The sequence below is a fragment of the Chiloscyllium plagiosum genome, unplaced genomic scaffold, assembly GCF_037043375.1.
Source record: "Chiloscyllium plagiosum isolate Xiang-an unplaced genomic scaffold, Cpla_swu_hap1 HiC_scaffold_24, whole genome shotgun sequence".
Taxonomy (NCBI): Eukaryota; Metazoa; Chordata; class Chondrichthyes; order Orectolobiformes; family Hemiscylliidae; genus Chiloscyllium; species Chiloscyllium plagiosum.
In genome coordinates, this window is record NW_028270162.1 from 61,010,837 (window position 1) to 61,025,276 (window position 14,440).

Consider the following 14,440-nt stretch of genomic DNA (forward strand, 5'->3'; position numbering starts at 1 on the left):
ATGCGGTGTCTTCCAAATCTCAACATGCGAATGTGTTATCAACCATCACATCACGAGAACCCGTTTCCTTTCATTAACTCGACCTTAATAACTTGATCAAAAGCCCTTTTAGCCTGCTCTATTCTAGCTCAGTTGGTTAGATAGTTGGTATGCGAAGCAGTGTGTCGCCAACAGTGTGGGTTCAAATCCCATCACTGGCTGATGTTACTATGAAGGACTCAATGTCTCCCCTTGCTTGAGCTATGGTGGGCCTCAGGTTAATTTACATTAGTCATCGCTCTCTAATAAGAGAGCTGCCTATGATCTGGTAAGACTGCTGCGACACAAGTGAGTACTGTTGACTGGGTTATGTAACACCAGACTATTGAACAGGTCGGTTTTATTACAGAGGTCCAGGAATGGATACGACAGGAATATACTAACCACAGTCAGTATTGGTAGAACTGGTCCCCACTCCCAGTGAGTGACAGCACTTTTAGCAACTGTGCACGAGAGAGAGCCAGTACTTTCAACAAGTGTTCTCCAGAAGGATTAGGACTCATGATTTCAGAAGTAATTGGTAGATAGAAAAAGTTCTAACATTGAATTGCGATTGATCCCAAAGCATAAACTGGTAACTACTGATAATCTAAGAGCCTTCTGGGTTTAGATGAAAGGTTAGAACAGTAACCTACGTTCCAATTGAAATGACTGACCCATGTTAACAGGGTAAAATCGGCTGTCCTCAGCTCCCCTGCCACGCCCATGTTTAGAGTCCACTGTTTCCTTCACCCGATGTATCTGATGGTCGCCAATTATACCTAGCAGGGAAAAACAGCACTCATTGAAACTGAAGGCAATTGTTGCCACCACCCCCACAAACATTCACTACACAACAACATCCCAATGTTCTTCAACAGCAGTAATATGAGAGACTGGAACACAGAGACCATAGAGTTAGGTTTAAATTAGCGCATTAAAAGAGGAACACAGGGGCTTTGAGGGAGGGGCTGTGTACGCTCTTCACAGGGAAGTTGAAGTTGCTGATAGCTAGGTTGTCTATGGAAAGACATGCAAAAGACTAAATTGCAAGAGTGCAGATATTTTTGAGAGTTATGGAGTTGGAGAAGATTGCACAGTTAGGGAGGAGTGAGGCCAATCGAGGAATTTAATAAGAAAAGGTAAGAATTTTAAGGGATTGTTCAAGGGGGAGCCAATGTAGACTGAAAAGTGACAGGGATTCAATGCAAGTCAAGGCATTAGTGACAACACTCGTGGTAAGTTTTAGTTTATGAAGTGGATAATGGCAGGTCAGGTGGGAAAGGGCCAGAATAGTCAGGTTTAGATTACTGTGTCGGAGTGTTTATTCCATGAGGAAAGGCTAAGCCTCTTTGGAGTTTAAAACAATTAGAGGCCATTGTACTGAGGTGGAGAAGGTTCTGAAGGATATTGACCTGGTAGAGGTTGAGAGGATGTTTCTCCCCCCATAGGGGACTTTAGAAAAAGGTGTCACCTTTTCACAATAAGGGACTTCCCATTTAAGTTCACAATCCAGGTTGGGAGACATTGGTACCTGTGGGAAATACGTTGACTTGGGCAGCATAAAAGAGAGGGCAAGGCTTAGGACTTGCACTCATGTTCTGGGAGGGGAGACAAATGGACCCAAAAGACACAGTGTGGGGCAAAGATTCAAGAGAGCTATCACTAGAAATCCATAAGATTATTGTTATTAAGAAGCTACTGTTACAGAGTCTAAATAGTTTAAAATGAGAAAACATATATAATTTATAAAGAGGCAGACTTTTAGATTTCAGTAAGGAGCATTTCCAAACTTAAGCCAAAGTAAAATAAAATTACAAAGGAAATCAAAGGAAAATAAAGTAAATGTAACTGAATTTAAAATACTAGTAAGATTTCATAGTAAGTTTATACTTATTCTAAGTGTGACAAACAAATTTCAGAGTTACAGAATGGCACATTCGACAATGTACAGAAATAAATATGTCCCCAAACATTGTCACTGGCTACACAGGTTTGAGCTGTGTTTTGGAATTTAAACAGTAGCTAGACTCTCTACTGGGCTTTCACAAGGAAGAGAACCATGTAGGTAGAAAGATGTGGTCATATCACAATTAATAAGCATACTAGCAGAAAGGGAATGGAGACTACCATGCAATCCAAAAATGTCTACTGTGCTTGCTAATCAGTATTCTCCTTTGGAAATTAGTGAAGGCATGCTTCCTCAAGTGAGTGCACCAAAGACAAATCCACGTCACCAAAGGCATCTTGGTGTACAGAAGAGGAGAAAGAAAATGGAAAGGCATCTTTGATAGGGGATTCCACAATCAGGTATTTTCTGCTGCATTACACGCAACTTCAGGATGGTGTGCTGCCCCCCAGCTGCTAGGGTCAATGACATTACAAAATGGCTTCAGGACTCCCTTCTAGGGTAGTAGAATCTGGCAGAAGTCATCTTTCATAGTGATAACACGGACATTGGTAGGAAAAGGGATGAAGTGCTGGAAGTAGATTTTGGGGAGTTAAGGAGAAAATTCAAATGCAGGACCCCTGGAGCAGTGGTGTTAAGATTAGTCCCAGTACTGCATGCTAGTGAGCATAAGAACAGGAGGATCAATTGGTTAAATGTTTGGCTGGATAACTGGTGTAGAAGGGAAGGTCAGATTTCTGAAATATTGGGATCAATTATGGGGCTGGTAGACCTGTACAAGTGAACAGGTTACATTCCTAACAGAACTGGGGCTGATATCCTCACACGAAGATTTGCTAGTGGTATTGGAGTGGATTTAAGCTAACGTGTCAAAGGGATAGTTGAAAATTGTGGTGCTGGAAAAAAAAAAAACAGCAGGCCAGGCAGCATCCGAGGAGCAGGAGAATCGACGTTTCAGACATAAGCCATTGTTAAAGGGATAGGAACTTGACAGGTAACCCAAATGGAAGGAGAAAACCTAAGGCGACTAGAAGACAGGAGAAACAAAGTCGAGCATCCAGCATGTCTCAAATGCAGAATGCAGAAGATAAAGTTAAGAATTCTCTACTGGAATGCACGCAGCATCTCAATAAGATAGTTGATCTAAAGGCACAAATAGAGACAAATGGTTATGATATAATTACCAGTAGAGAGACATGGCTATCTGGTGACCACAATTAGGAACTGAATGCTCATGGATTTTCAATGCTTAGGTATGATAGACAAGAAGGAAAAGAAGGAGTTGCACTGGATAAATGAGATGGGATCAATGCCTCAGTGACAGGATCTCAGTTTGGAAGAACAATTTCTGGAATCTGTTTTGGTGGAGCTAAAAACAGCAAGGGCCACGAAAGAAGTCATATCAAACTCAGACAGTAACTTTGTTTCTCTCTCCACAGATGCTGTCAAACCTGCTGAGTCTCCCTAGCATTTTCTATTTTCATTGCTTCAGACATTGATTTGGTCACCAAACTGTAGTGGTAGTGTAAGGGTATTAATAAGGAGATGAGAGAAGCAAGTACCATGGGCAAATAGTTATCATGGGTGAATTCAACCTGCTTGTAGACTGGGTAAATCCAAAGCTGTGGAGGATGAGTTCCTCAAGTATTACACAGCAACACACCGAGGAGCCAACTAGAGGACAAGCTACTTTAGAGCCAGTATGATGTAATGAAAAGGGCTAATTAACAATGTTGTTGAAAATGAACCGTTACGAATGGGAGACATAACATGACAGAATTTTACACTTTTCTTGAAAGTGAGGGAGTTCAATCTGAAGCAAGGGTGTTTTGAAATTATGAACATGGAACTGTACGGCACAGGAATGGGACCTTCGGCTCTTGATGTTGTGCTGGACATGACACCAAATGAAACAAATCCCTTTTGCCAGCCACTAGTCCAAATCCCTCCATTCCTTGCACATTCATGTGCTTATTTAAAAGTCCCTTAAATGCCTTCATCATATCTGCCTCCAATACCACCCCAGGCAGTGCGTTCCAGACTCGTACCACACTGTGTAGAAAAACTTGCCCCTCACATTTCTTTTGAACTGCTCCCCTCTCACCTTAATTGCATGCCTCCTATGTATTAGATGTACTAGACATCTCACCTCTGGGAAAAAGATTCTGACCATCAACCCTATCTTTGGATCTCAATTTTATAAACTTCTATCATATTTCCCCTCAGCTTCCACAACTCAAGAGAAAACAATCTGAGTTTTTCTCCACATTCGTCCTGCAATTTGGCGACCAGAGCTAAACACAATACTCTAGGTCTGGCCTTACCAAAGTCTTATAAAGTTTTAGCAGGACATCCTGACTCTTGTATTGAATTCCCTGACCAAGACAGACAAGCATGCCATATGACTTCTTTACCACACTATTCACTTGTGTGGCCACTTTCAGGGAGCTATGAACCCCAAGATCTTCTGTACCTCAATGTTGTTCAAAGTCCTACCATTAATTGTATACTTTTCCTTACCACTTGATCTCCCAAAGTGCAACACCTCACACTTACCCAGATTAAACTCCATCTGCCATTTCTCCACCCATACCTGCAGCTGATCTATATCCCACTGCATCCTTTGACAATATTCTACATGATCCATAACTTCACCAATCTTTGTATCGTCTGCAAACTTATTAACTCACCCATCTATGTTTCCATCGAAGTCATTTATATATATCACAAACAGCAGAGGTTCCTGTGGAACACCACTAATCATGGACCTCCAGCCTGAAAAACAACCTTCTGCCATTACCGTCTGTCTTCTATTGGCAAGCCAATTCTGAATCCCTATGGCCAAGTCACTGTGGATCCCATGCATTGTAAATTTCTAGATAAAGCTACTACGAGGGACCTTGTCAAAAGCCTGACTAAAATTCAGGTAAACAACATCCACTACTCTATACTCATTGATCAACTTTGAATTTTTTTTTGAGGAAAAGACAATCAAGTTAACAAGACATGACCTTCTCTTCACAAAGCCATGCTGACTGTCCCTAATTAGGCCATGTTTTTCCAAATGCGTATAAATCCTATATCTAAGAATTCGCTCCAATCACTTCCCAACCACCAACGTGAGACTCACTAGTTTATAGTTTCCTGGATTATCCCTCTTTCCTTTCTTAAACAGAGGAACAAAATTAGCTACTCAGCAATCTCCTTTCTTGCCTCTCTCAATAACCTGGATAGATAACATCAGGACCTGAGCACTTATCTATCTTAATGCTCTTCAAGAGATCCAACATCACTTCTTTCCTGATCTCAAAACGGCCTGCATTTAGTATGCTCCGCACAAATTGCGCACTCATCTCCTGGGTGAATGCATGTAAAGCACTCATTTTGGATCTCACCCTCCAAGCACAAGTTCCTTCCCTTACCTTCTCCCTAGTTATCCTCTTGTTTATAATGTATCTATAGAATGCCGTGGGATTCTCTTAAATCCTAATTGCCAAGGTCACTTCATAGTCCCTTCGTGCTCTCCTAATTCCCTGCTTGAGTTCTTTCCTGCTTTCTTTATATTCCTCACGGACCCTGTCCAATTTTAGCTTCCTAACCCTTGCATGTGTTTCTTTTTTCCCTGTTGACTAAATTCACAACCTCCAAGGGTCCCTTACTGTGCCATCCTTGTCCTTCCTCCTTAATTGAACTTTCCAGTCTTTAAAGACCTGCTGCTCAGAGTTCAACAGTTCCCATATATCAAACACTGACTTTACCGATAATAGTTCTTCCCAATTCACACACTCTAACTCCTGCCTAATACTGACCTAATTTGCCCTCCCCAATTTAGTACCATTCCACAAGATCCTGACTTAACCTTGTTCATAGCTATGACAGCATAAGGCACAAACTAGCTAAACTGGATTAGGAAAATACATGAAAAGGCAGGTTGTACATCAATAACGGGCTTTTTTAAAAAAAGAGCAATTACATGGCTTTTAGCAACTATACATTCCTTCAAGATGCAAAAGCTCAAAAATGTTAGTTAGCCATGTTTGACAAAATTTAAGGATTATATAAATAAGGCTTATAAATTGGTAATAAACAGAAATAAATCTGGAGATTGTGAAGTTTTATAAAAACAAAGGAGGTACAAGCAACTGATGAGGAAACGAAGAATGGAATAGGAATGCAACCTACCAATAAAATAAAATTGAACTGCAAAAATTTCTACAGATATCGTCACGAAGTTGGTGTGCAAAAAATTGTAAAATGGGGGTAAAGCATTGTGATATCCCTTTAAGATAAAGTGCTTGACATGCTTAGAGATTTAAAAATTAATGTCTGTGGGCAGCAGCTACAGGTGCTCAAATTGATATCATGTGTCAAAATGCCATTCAGTTAGCAGGCCCAAGCAGCAGTTTTACCCAGACAACTGCTTACATTCAGGCAGTTTAATTTAAAAAGGTACTTGGAGGCTAAGGAACAATTAAATTGCTAACCTGAAACCAATTATATCACTAGAATTTGATATATCATGGGGGGGTATATAACAAAAGGGGCAATTGGACAGAAAAGAGAGCTAACTGCCATCTGAAGGAGTGAGAGCAAAGTGCCAACTGAGAAAGAAACACTGAGCTCTCACAAGAAATTTCCATGCTCTCTAAAAAGCACCATCTGTCTATAAAGATACATGGTACGTTTTGCAAACATTCTTGACACCAGAAAACAACGGAGAAGGAACTTTGGAAAGAGGAAGACGACGGAAAAAGATACAGAAAGTTCAGGAGGATGTATTCTGTGTGAACTTTGAGAGACTAAGTTTCAATTTATTGTTCTTATTAATTGGATTTATATAAGTGGGACCTGCGTTATTGATACATCGTACTTATTAGAATTTAGTTCAGGAAGGGAATAGGTAACAGTTAGAAGAGATTTATTCTGTTTGTTAGTTATTAATTTGGCCCCTGTTCGAGTAAGATAAATGAATTGTTACTTGTTAATTATTAAGCCGGTGAAAGGATTGCATTTCATTTAACCACTCCTTTATGACAGATTGGAGGACGAGAGGTCAGATTATACCATATTTCACACTCTTATCAGATTATGAGGTGACACAATGTTTTCTGGGTGCTTTGGACAGGCTAAAATTGAATTTAAGTAGAGATAATAAGAAAGCTGAAATTGTAATGGAGTTAGTCAAACACTTAGGTATATCAGAGAAACACCCAAGTGCAATGGAGCTGGAAAAATTTAAATTGCAAATGAGACAATTAGGGTTAGAAGACAGAGAAAGGCAAGAAATGTTTGAGTTGGAAAACATGATGTGGAGAAGCCAATGTTGGACTGGAGTGGCCAAAGTTAAAAAAACACAACCCCAGATTATAGTCCAACAGGTTTATTTGGAAGCACTTCATCAGGATCTGATGAAGGAGCAGCGCTCCGAAAGCTAGTGCTTCCAAATAAGTCAGTTGGACTATAATCTGGGGTTATGCAATTTTTAACTGAATTGGAAAAGATGAAGTTGGAACTTGAAGCAAAAAATCTTCAAATGGCAGAAGTAAAAGCACAGGAAGGTGATGATGAGCAAACCCATCATAGCCAACAGCCTGGTAAGGATATGTCCAAATATATCCAGACATACCAAAATTCACTGAAAAAGGTGCAAAAGCCTTTTTCATTTCTTTTGAGAAACTGGCCAGGCAGCTGAATAGTCCTGAGGCTGTGTGGGTAATGTTAATTCAGACCAAGTTGGTAAGCAGGGCTAGTGAGGTGTTTGCAACGCTGTCAGATGAGGTATCAAGAGATTATTAAGATTCTAAGATATACATGCAGTTGGAAAAACAGGGTTTGATTAGGCATAGTCAGAATGGCTTTGTGCATGGGAGATCATGCCGCACAAATTTGTTAGTGTTCTTTGATGAAGTGTCCAGTAAGATTGATGTGGGATGGGCAGTAGACTAGTGTATATGGATTTCAGTAAGGCTCTTGATAAGGTTCCACACTGCTCTGGAAGGTTAGATTGCATGGAATCCAGGGGGAGCTAGCAAATTGGATACACATTTGGCTTGATGCTAGGAAGCAGAAGGGAATAGTGGAAAGATGCTTGTCGGACTGGAGGCCTTTGACTAGTGGTGTACCTCAGGGCCAATTGCTTAGTAAGTTTATAGATGACACTAAAATAGGCGGTGTCATGAGGAAGGTTGTCAGAAATTGTAGCAGGACCTTGATCAGCTGGGGAAGTGGGCTGAGAAATGGCCAACGGAGTTTAATGCAAGTATGAGGCTTTTGGAAAGCCAGATTAAGGTAGGAGTTTCATTGTGTTTGGTAGGGCCTCAAGGAGTGTAGTTCACCTTGGGGGTTCAGGTGCATGGTTCTCTGAAAGTGGAGTCACAGCAAGTCAGGGCAGTGAAGGTGGTTTTTGGCACACTGGCCTTCATCAGCCAGGATATTGAATATAAAAGTTGGAAAGTTATATTGCAGTTGTACAGGATGTTAGTGATGCCATACTTATTGCAATCAGTTTTGGTCACCTTGTTATACGAAGGATGTTATTAAACTGAAAAGAGTGCAGAAGAAATTTGCAAAGATGTTGCCAGGACTCTAGGAACTGAGTTGTAGGGAGAGGTTGGAAAGCTAGGATTTTTTTTATTTAGAGCATAGGAGACTGAGTGGGGATCTAACCGAAGTGTATATGATCATAAAAGGCGTGGAGAGGGTGAGTACATTCAGTCTTTTTCCCACAGTTTGGGGAATCAAGGACTAGAGGGCATGAGTTTAAGGTTAGAGGGGAAATAACAGAAGGGAACTTGAGGAGCAGCTTTTTTTTTTTTACACAGAGTGGTATGTATATGGAATAAGCCGCCAGTGGAAGTGGCTAAGGCATGTACATTAACAACATTTAAAAGGCATTTGGACAAATACATAGATAGGAAAGGTTTAGAAGGATATAGCAGAAGTGAGGACTGCAGATGATGGAGATGACCTGGAAAAGCACAGGTCAGGCAGCATCCGCGGAGCAGGAAAATTGACGTTTTGGGCAAAAGCCCTTCATCAGGAATGAGGCTGGGAGCCTTGGGGAAGGGCAGATAAATGGGAGGGAAGGTAACTAATAGTGCAACAGATGGATGGAGGAGGGGGTAATGGTGATAGGTTGGACAGGAAAGTGGTGCAGATAGGTGGGAACGAAGATGGACAGGTAGGACAGATCATGAGGGTGGTGCTGAGCTGAGAAGATTGGAACTGGGATAAGGTGAGGGAAGGGGTAATGAGGAAACTGGTGAAATCCACATTGATGCCACGGGGTTGGAGGGTCCTGAGGCAGATGATGAGATGTTCTTCCTCCAGGCATCGGGTGGTTAGGGAGTGACGATGGAGGAGACCCAGGACCTGCATGTCCTTGGAGGAGTGGGATGGGGAATTTGAAGCGTTCGGCCATGGGGTGGTGGGGTGGTTGGTACGGGTGTCTTGGAGATGTTCTCTGAAGCACTCAGAGTAGGTGTCCTGTCTCCACAATGAAGAGGAGATCACATTGGGAGCAACTGACACAGTAACTGACACGTGTAGAAGTTCTGGGCCAAGTGCAGGGAAATGGGGTTAATGTGGATGGACCAGTTTGGGCTGAAGGCAGTGTCTCCATGCTGTAGAACTCCATGACTCTATTTTAGACAAGCTATATTGAGTGCCTACGAACTGGTACCCAAAGCATATAGACAATAGTTCAGAAATATAAGAAATCAGGTCAGACTTATGTCGAGTTTGCAGCTTCAATAGATGGGAGAGAGCATTAATGATAGACAAGATATATGAGAATCTTAGATATTATTCTACTGGAGGAGTTTAAAAGCCAACTTCCAGAAATGATAAGATCTTATATTGAGGAATAGAACGTTCAAACAGTGAGAATAGCTGGAAAGATGGCAGATGAATACGCATTAGTGCATAAATCGAAATTTAGCCTCTGTCAACAATTTCATTCTGTGAGGGATAAAAATTGGAAAACAGGGAGATTCTTCAGTGAAAAACAAGTAGAATATCACACTGGGAATAGTTTACCACAGGTGAAAAAAAAGAAACCCAGCAGGGTGAAAAGATGGTGAGAGGCCTCAGGTGTTTTCACTGTATTAAGGAGGGATTCAAAGTCATAGCACTGGTGGTTGAAGAAAGGCACTAGGAAAAAGGATGTGGTGAAAGAGTGTGTAAAGGGAGCGAACTTTTCTGGGTGTTTCAGTTTTAATGATCAGAGAGGTGTCGACTTCAGCTTCATAAGTACCTTTATCGGAGAGAGCGAAAGGTTTCTGTATTTCTCACCCCAAATGGGCTATATCAATTTAAAGTAATGCCCTTTGAAATGAAGAATGCAACTGCCACATTTCAAAGACTTATGAACAGAGTTGTGGTAGGACTGACTAATTGTGCCATCTATCTTGATAATTTATTGATCATTAGCCACTCATGGAAAGATCACATGGTGCATTTGGCAGAACACTTTGAAAGATTATGGAAAGAAAGACTAGTCCTAAATTTACAGAAAATGGAATTCGTGAAGGCAGAGATGACATTGTTGGGACATAACATCAGACATGGAAGGATGACCCCAAGGAACTTGAAGACAAAGGCCATTGAGGAATTTCCAAGACTATCCTTGAAGAAAGAGGTGTTTGTAATTTTTGGGACTAAGCAGGTTCTCCTGGAAGTTTGTACCAAACCTAAGTACTGCTGACAGATTTGCTGAAGAAGAACATGAAATTTCAGTGGACAAATTTCAGAAGGCATTTGAGAATTTAAAAGCCATGTTAACCACTGAACCAGATTTAGCCACACCAAATTTCAACAAACCCTTTAAAGTTGCAATTGACGCCAGAGATGTAGCGGTTGGAGCGGTGTTGATACAGGAAGATGATGGCAGACTTGAAAGGCCAATTGGTTATTTTTCAAAGAAACTCAATTTCCACCAGAGAAAATACTCCCCCATTGAAGAGTTATTAATTTTGGTAATGGCCTTACAACATTTTAAAGTTTATTTTACAAACAACGTTACGGAGACGATTGTGTACAAGGACCACAATCCTTTCACCTTTTTGGAAAGATTTAAAAGACAAAAATGAGAGACTATTTTGTTGCAGCCTTATGTTACATTCTTTTAATTTACAAATTGTACATGTTGCGGGTCATAAAAATGTTATTGCTGATGCATTATCGCCAGGTTAAAAGAAAATGTGTAGATAAGATAGAACTGGTACAGTCCAATGTTATATGTGTATGCAGAATTAGAATGAAAGGTAGATTTTTTTTTAATGACCTTTGTATCTCGCAATAATGGCATTAAGATTTAGATGAGAGTAAAAGAAACAAAGCCATCTTATCATTATGATGGTTCAGTTTTTTCTTAAGGGAGATGGGTTCACAAAGCTGGTGTAAAAATAAGGTAAAATTATTAACTGGGGGAAAGCGTTGCGATATACCTTTAAGATAAAGTGCTTGTTATATTTGGAGATTTAAAAATTAATGTCTGTGGGCAGTAGCTGCAGGTGCTCGAATTGGTATAAGTATCAAAAAGCCATTCAGTTAGCAGCATTTTTACCCAGGCAACTGTTTAAATTCAGCCAATTAATTTAAAAAGGCACAATTCAATTCAAATCTGATGGTGCTGACAACCTGAAACCAATCATATTACAACAATGTGATGTGTCACAGGTAGGTATATAACAAAGAGACAATTGAACAGAAACAGGAGAGCCAACTGCCATTTGAAAGGGTGAGTGTGAAGTGCCAATTAAGAAAGAAATACCAGGCTCTGGCAAGAAAGCTCCACATTCTCTAAAAAGCACCATCAATCTATAAAGATACGTGGCATGTTTAGTGAATATTTTTGACACCAGAAACGACTGAGCAGGCATTTTGGAAAGAGGAAGACAACTGAAGAAGATACAGAATGTTCAGGAGGATGCATTCTGTGTGAACTTTGAGAGACTAAGTTTTCATTTATTGTTCTCATTAATTGGATTTGTAGAAGTGGGACCTGCATTATTGATGCAGCATACCTCCAGAATTTAGTTCAGTAAGGGAATAGGTAGTAGTTAGGAAAGATTTATTCTGTTTATCAGTAATTCTATTAATTTCTTCACTGTTGGAGTCGATAAATAAATTGTTCTTTGTTAATTATGGAGTGGGTAAAATGATTCCATCTCATTTAACCACTCCTTTATAACAGATTGGTTGGTTGGGGGGGGGGGGGTTGCAATTGCTAAGAGATAGGTTATACCACTTTATACACTTCTCTTAACAGATTACAAGGCGAGGAAATCTCTTCTGGGTGCTTCGGTTTTAATTATCAGTGTTGTTGATCTCTGCTTTGCAACAGTATACAAATAGGATACATTTAGCCAAATATTGGTTCATTACAGGCACAGTCAACAGAATTTATAATCGGGAATAGAGAAATGGCAGAAAATGGTTACTTTTGGGCCCGTTTCCACTGAGAAAGGTGCAAGTAATTTCCCAGAATTAGATACCGAAAGTGCAAGGGATAATCAGGAGTTGACGTAATCTAGCATTAATAAGAAGGTAAGACTGGGGAAATCAATGGGGTTAAAAGTTGATAACGCCCCTGAACCTGATAATCTGTATTCTACTGTCAAAGGAGGTAGCTACAGAAATAGTCAATGCATTGGTAATCATCTTCCAAGATTCCATAAATTCTGGAATGATTCCTGAAGACTGGAATCTAGCAAATGTCATTCTACTATTTAAGAAAGGAGCAAGAGGCAAAACAATGAAATGGAGACCGGTCAGCCTAACATTGGTAGAAGGAAAAATGCTAGATAAATACAAACTTGGGATAAAAATGACCTGATTGGGCACCGTCAGCATTGAATGTCAATTGGAACATCATGTTTGATTAACTTAAAGGGTTATTTTTGAGGATGAAGCTTACAAAATTGATAAAGGAGAGTCAACGGATGGAGATTTTCAGAAGGCTTTTGATCCAGCACAGGAGGTTGGGGTACTTGGTAATATACTGGCATGGAAGAGTAATTGGTCAATAGGCAGAAAACAGTAGAAATAAACAGATCATTTTCACAGTCAGATTGTGAGATTATCCAGCCTTTGATTATCCGAATATCGGATTATTTGGCAAGATCACAAGCATAACTAAACTATGTTATCCAGCAATCGATTATCCGGAATTTGACTAAACGAACAAAATACTCCCCACTCATGTCCTTCGGATAATCAAAGTTCCTCTGCCCTGGGGTACTGCAAGGATCAGTTTTCAGGCCCCAGCTGTTCATAATAAAAGTAGAATCATAGACTTTTACAGTGTAGGAGGACATTTGACCAGTGTCTGTACTGGCTCCTGAAAGAGTTACCCAGTTAGTCCCATTCACCAAGTCCATCTCTGTAGCCATCTAAACTCATCACTTTCAAATACATCCATAGAGGGAGGCAGAGACACTCCACTGAGGATCACCCTGGGCATCATGAGTGAATGGCAGAGTGAGGAGGAACCCAGTACCAAGGAGCAGTGAGCCCCAAACATTACATCATCGCAGTGTTTCCGTCCTTCCCTTCACCTCTAACCAACAAAAAGAGAGAGATTAGAGGGGCCATTAGGAAGTTTGTTGGAGCATAGAAGGTCCTTGGTCTGTTTGTAAATTTAACTGACTATTTTAATTTAACCAGTTATGGCTGCTGGTTGCTACAAGTGTGGGTTTAGGTGAACACTGGGCTTGAGTATGGCGAGCAAGGCAAAGGCAAGGTAAGATTCTTTTATCTTTCTTTGTGTAAGGGGCAGAGATGGCAGTTAGGGCAGAGGTGTGTGCTCCTCCTGCCAGGCGTGGGAGATCAGGGAGCAGCGTAGTGTCCCTGATGACTCTGTCTGTAGCAAGTGTGACCAACTGCAGCTCCTCACAGATTGCCTGGTTTGGTTGGAGCAGCAGTTGGTCACACGGAGCACATAGGGGCTGAGAGTGTAATAGAGGTTTCGGAGAGGCAGTTGCACCACAGGTTCAGTCAAGTAGATGGTGACTGTCAGGAGTGGCAAGCAAGTAATGCAGGAGTTACCGGTGGTCTTCTCCTCGCTAACATGTTTTGCATACTGTTGGGGGTGGAGGGTGGTGGGGGGGGATAGCATCTCAGGAGCATAGACGAGCAGTAGCCAGGCCTGTGGCACCACAACTGTTGTAGAGCAGGGGTTGGATGAAGTCCAAGTGAACAATAATGTTAGGAGACTCACTAGTTAGGGGTATGGATAGGCTTTTCTGTGGCCACGTTCGAAACTGTAGGATGATGTATTGCCTCCCTAGTGCCATAGTCAAGGATGACCCTGAGTGGCTGCAAGAAATTCTTATTGGGGGAGGGTGAGCAGCCAGAAGTTGTTGGTACCAACGTGTACAACAATATCGGTAGGAAAAGGGATGAAATCCTGTGGAGTGATTACAGAGAGTTAGGACAGAGACTCTGATATTATCATACTACAGGCCCCCACAACAGCCACCAACACTTTGAGGAACAAATGTGTAGGCAGAG

General features: G+C 41.0%; 1 protein-coding gene across 4 annotated transcripts in view; it reads right to left on the bottom strand.

The window, feature by feature from the left end:
- dgcr2 (DiGeorge syndrome critical region gene 2) overlaps positions 1 to 14,440 on the bottom strand; it is a 93,103-nt gene that overhangs the window by 33,893 nt on the left and 44,770 nt on the right. For 3 of the 4 annotated variants that reach the window (XM_088000244.1, XM_088000242.1, XM_043716158.2), the window contains exon 4: positions 675 to 800. In XM_088000244.1, coding sequence (XP_087856370.1) covers positions 675 to 800 — 126 coding nt within the window. The remainder of the gene's footprint in view (positions 1 to 674; positions 801 to 14,440) is intronic. The other variant, XM_088000243.1, reaches the window with a different exon arrangement.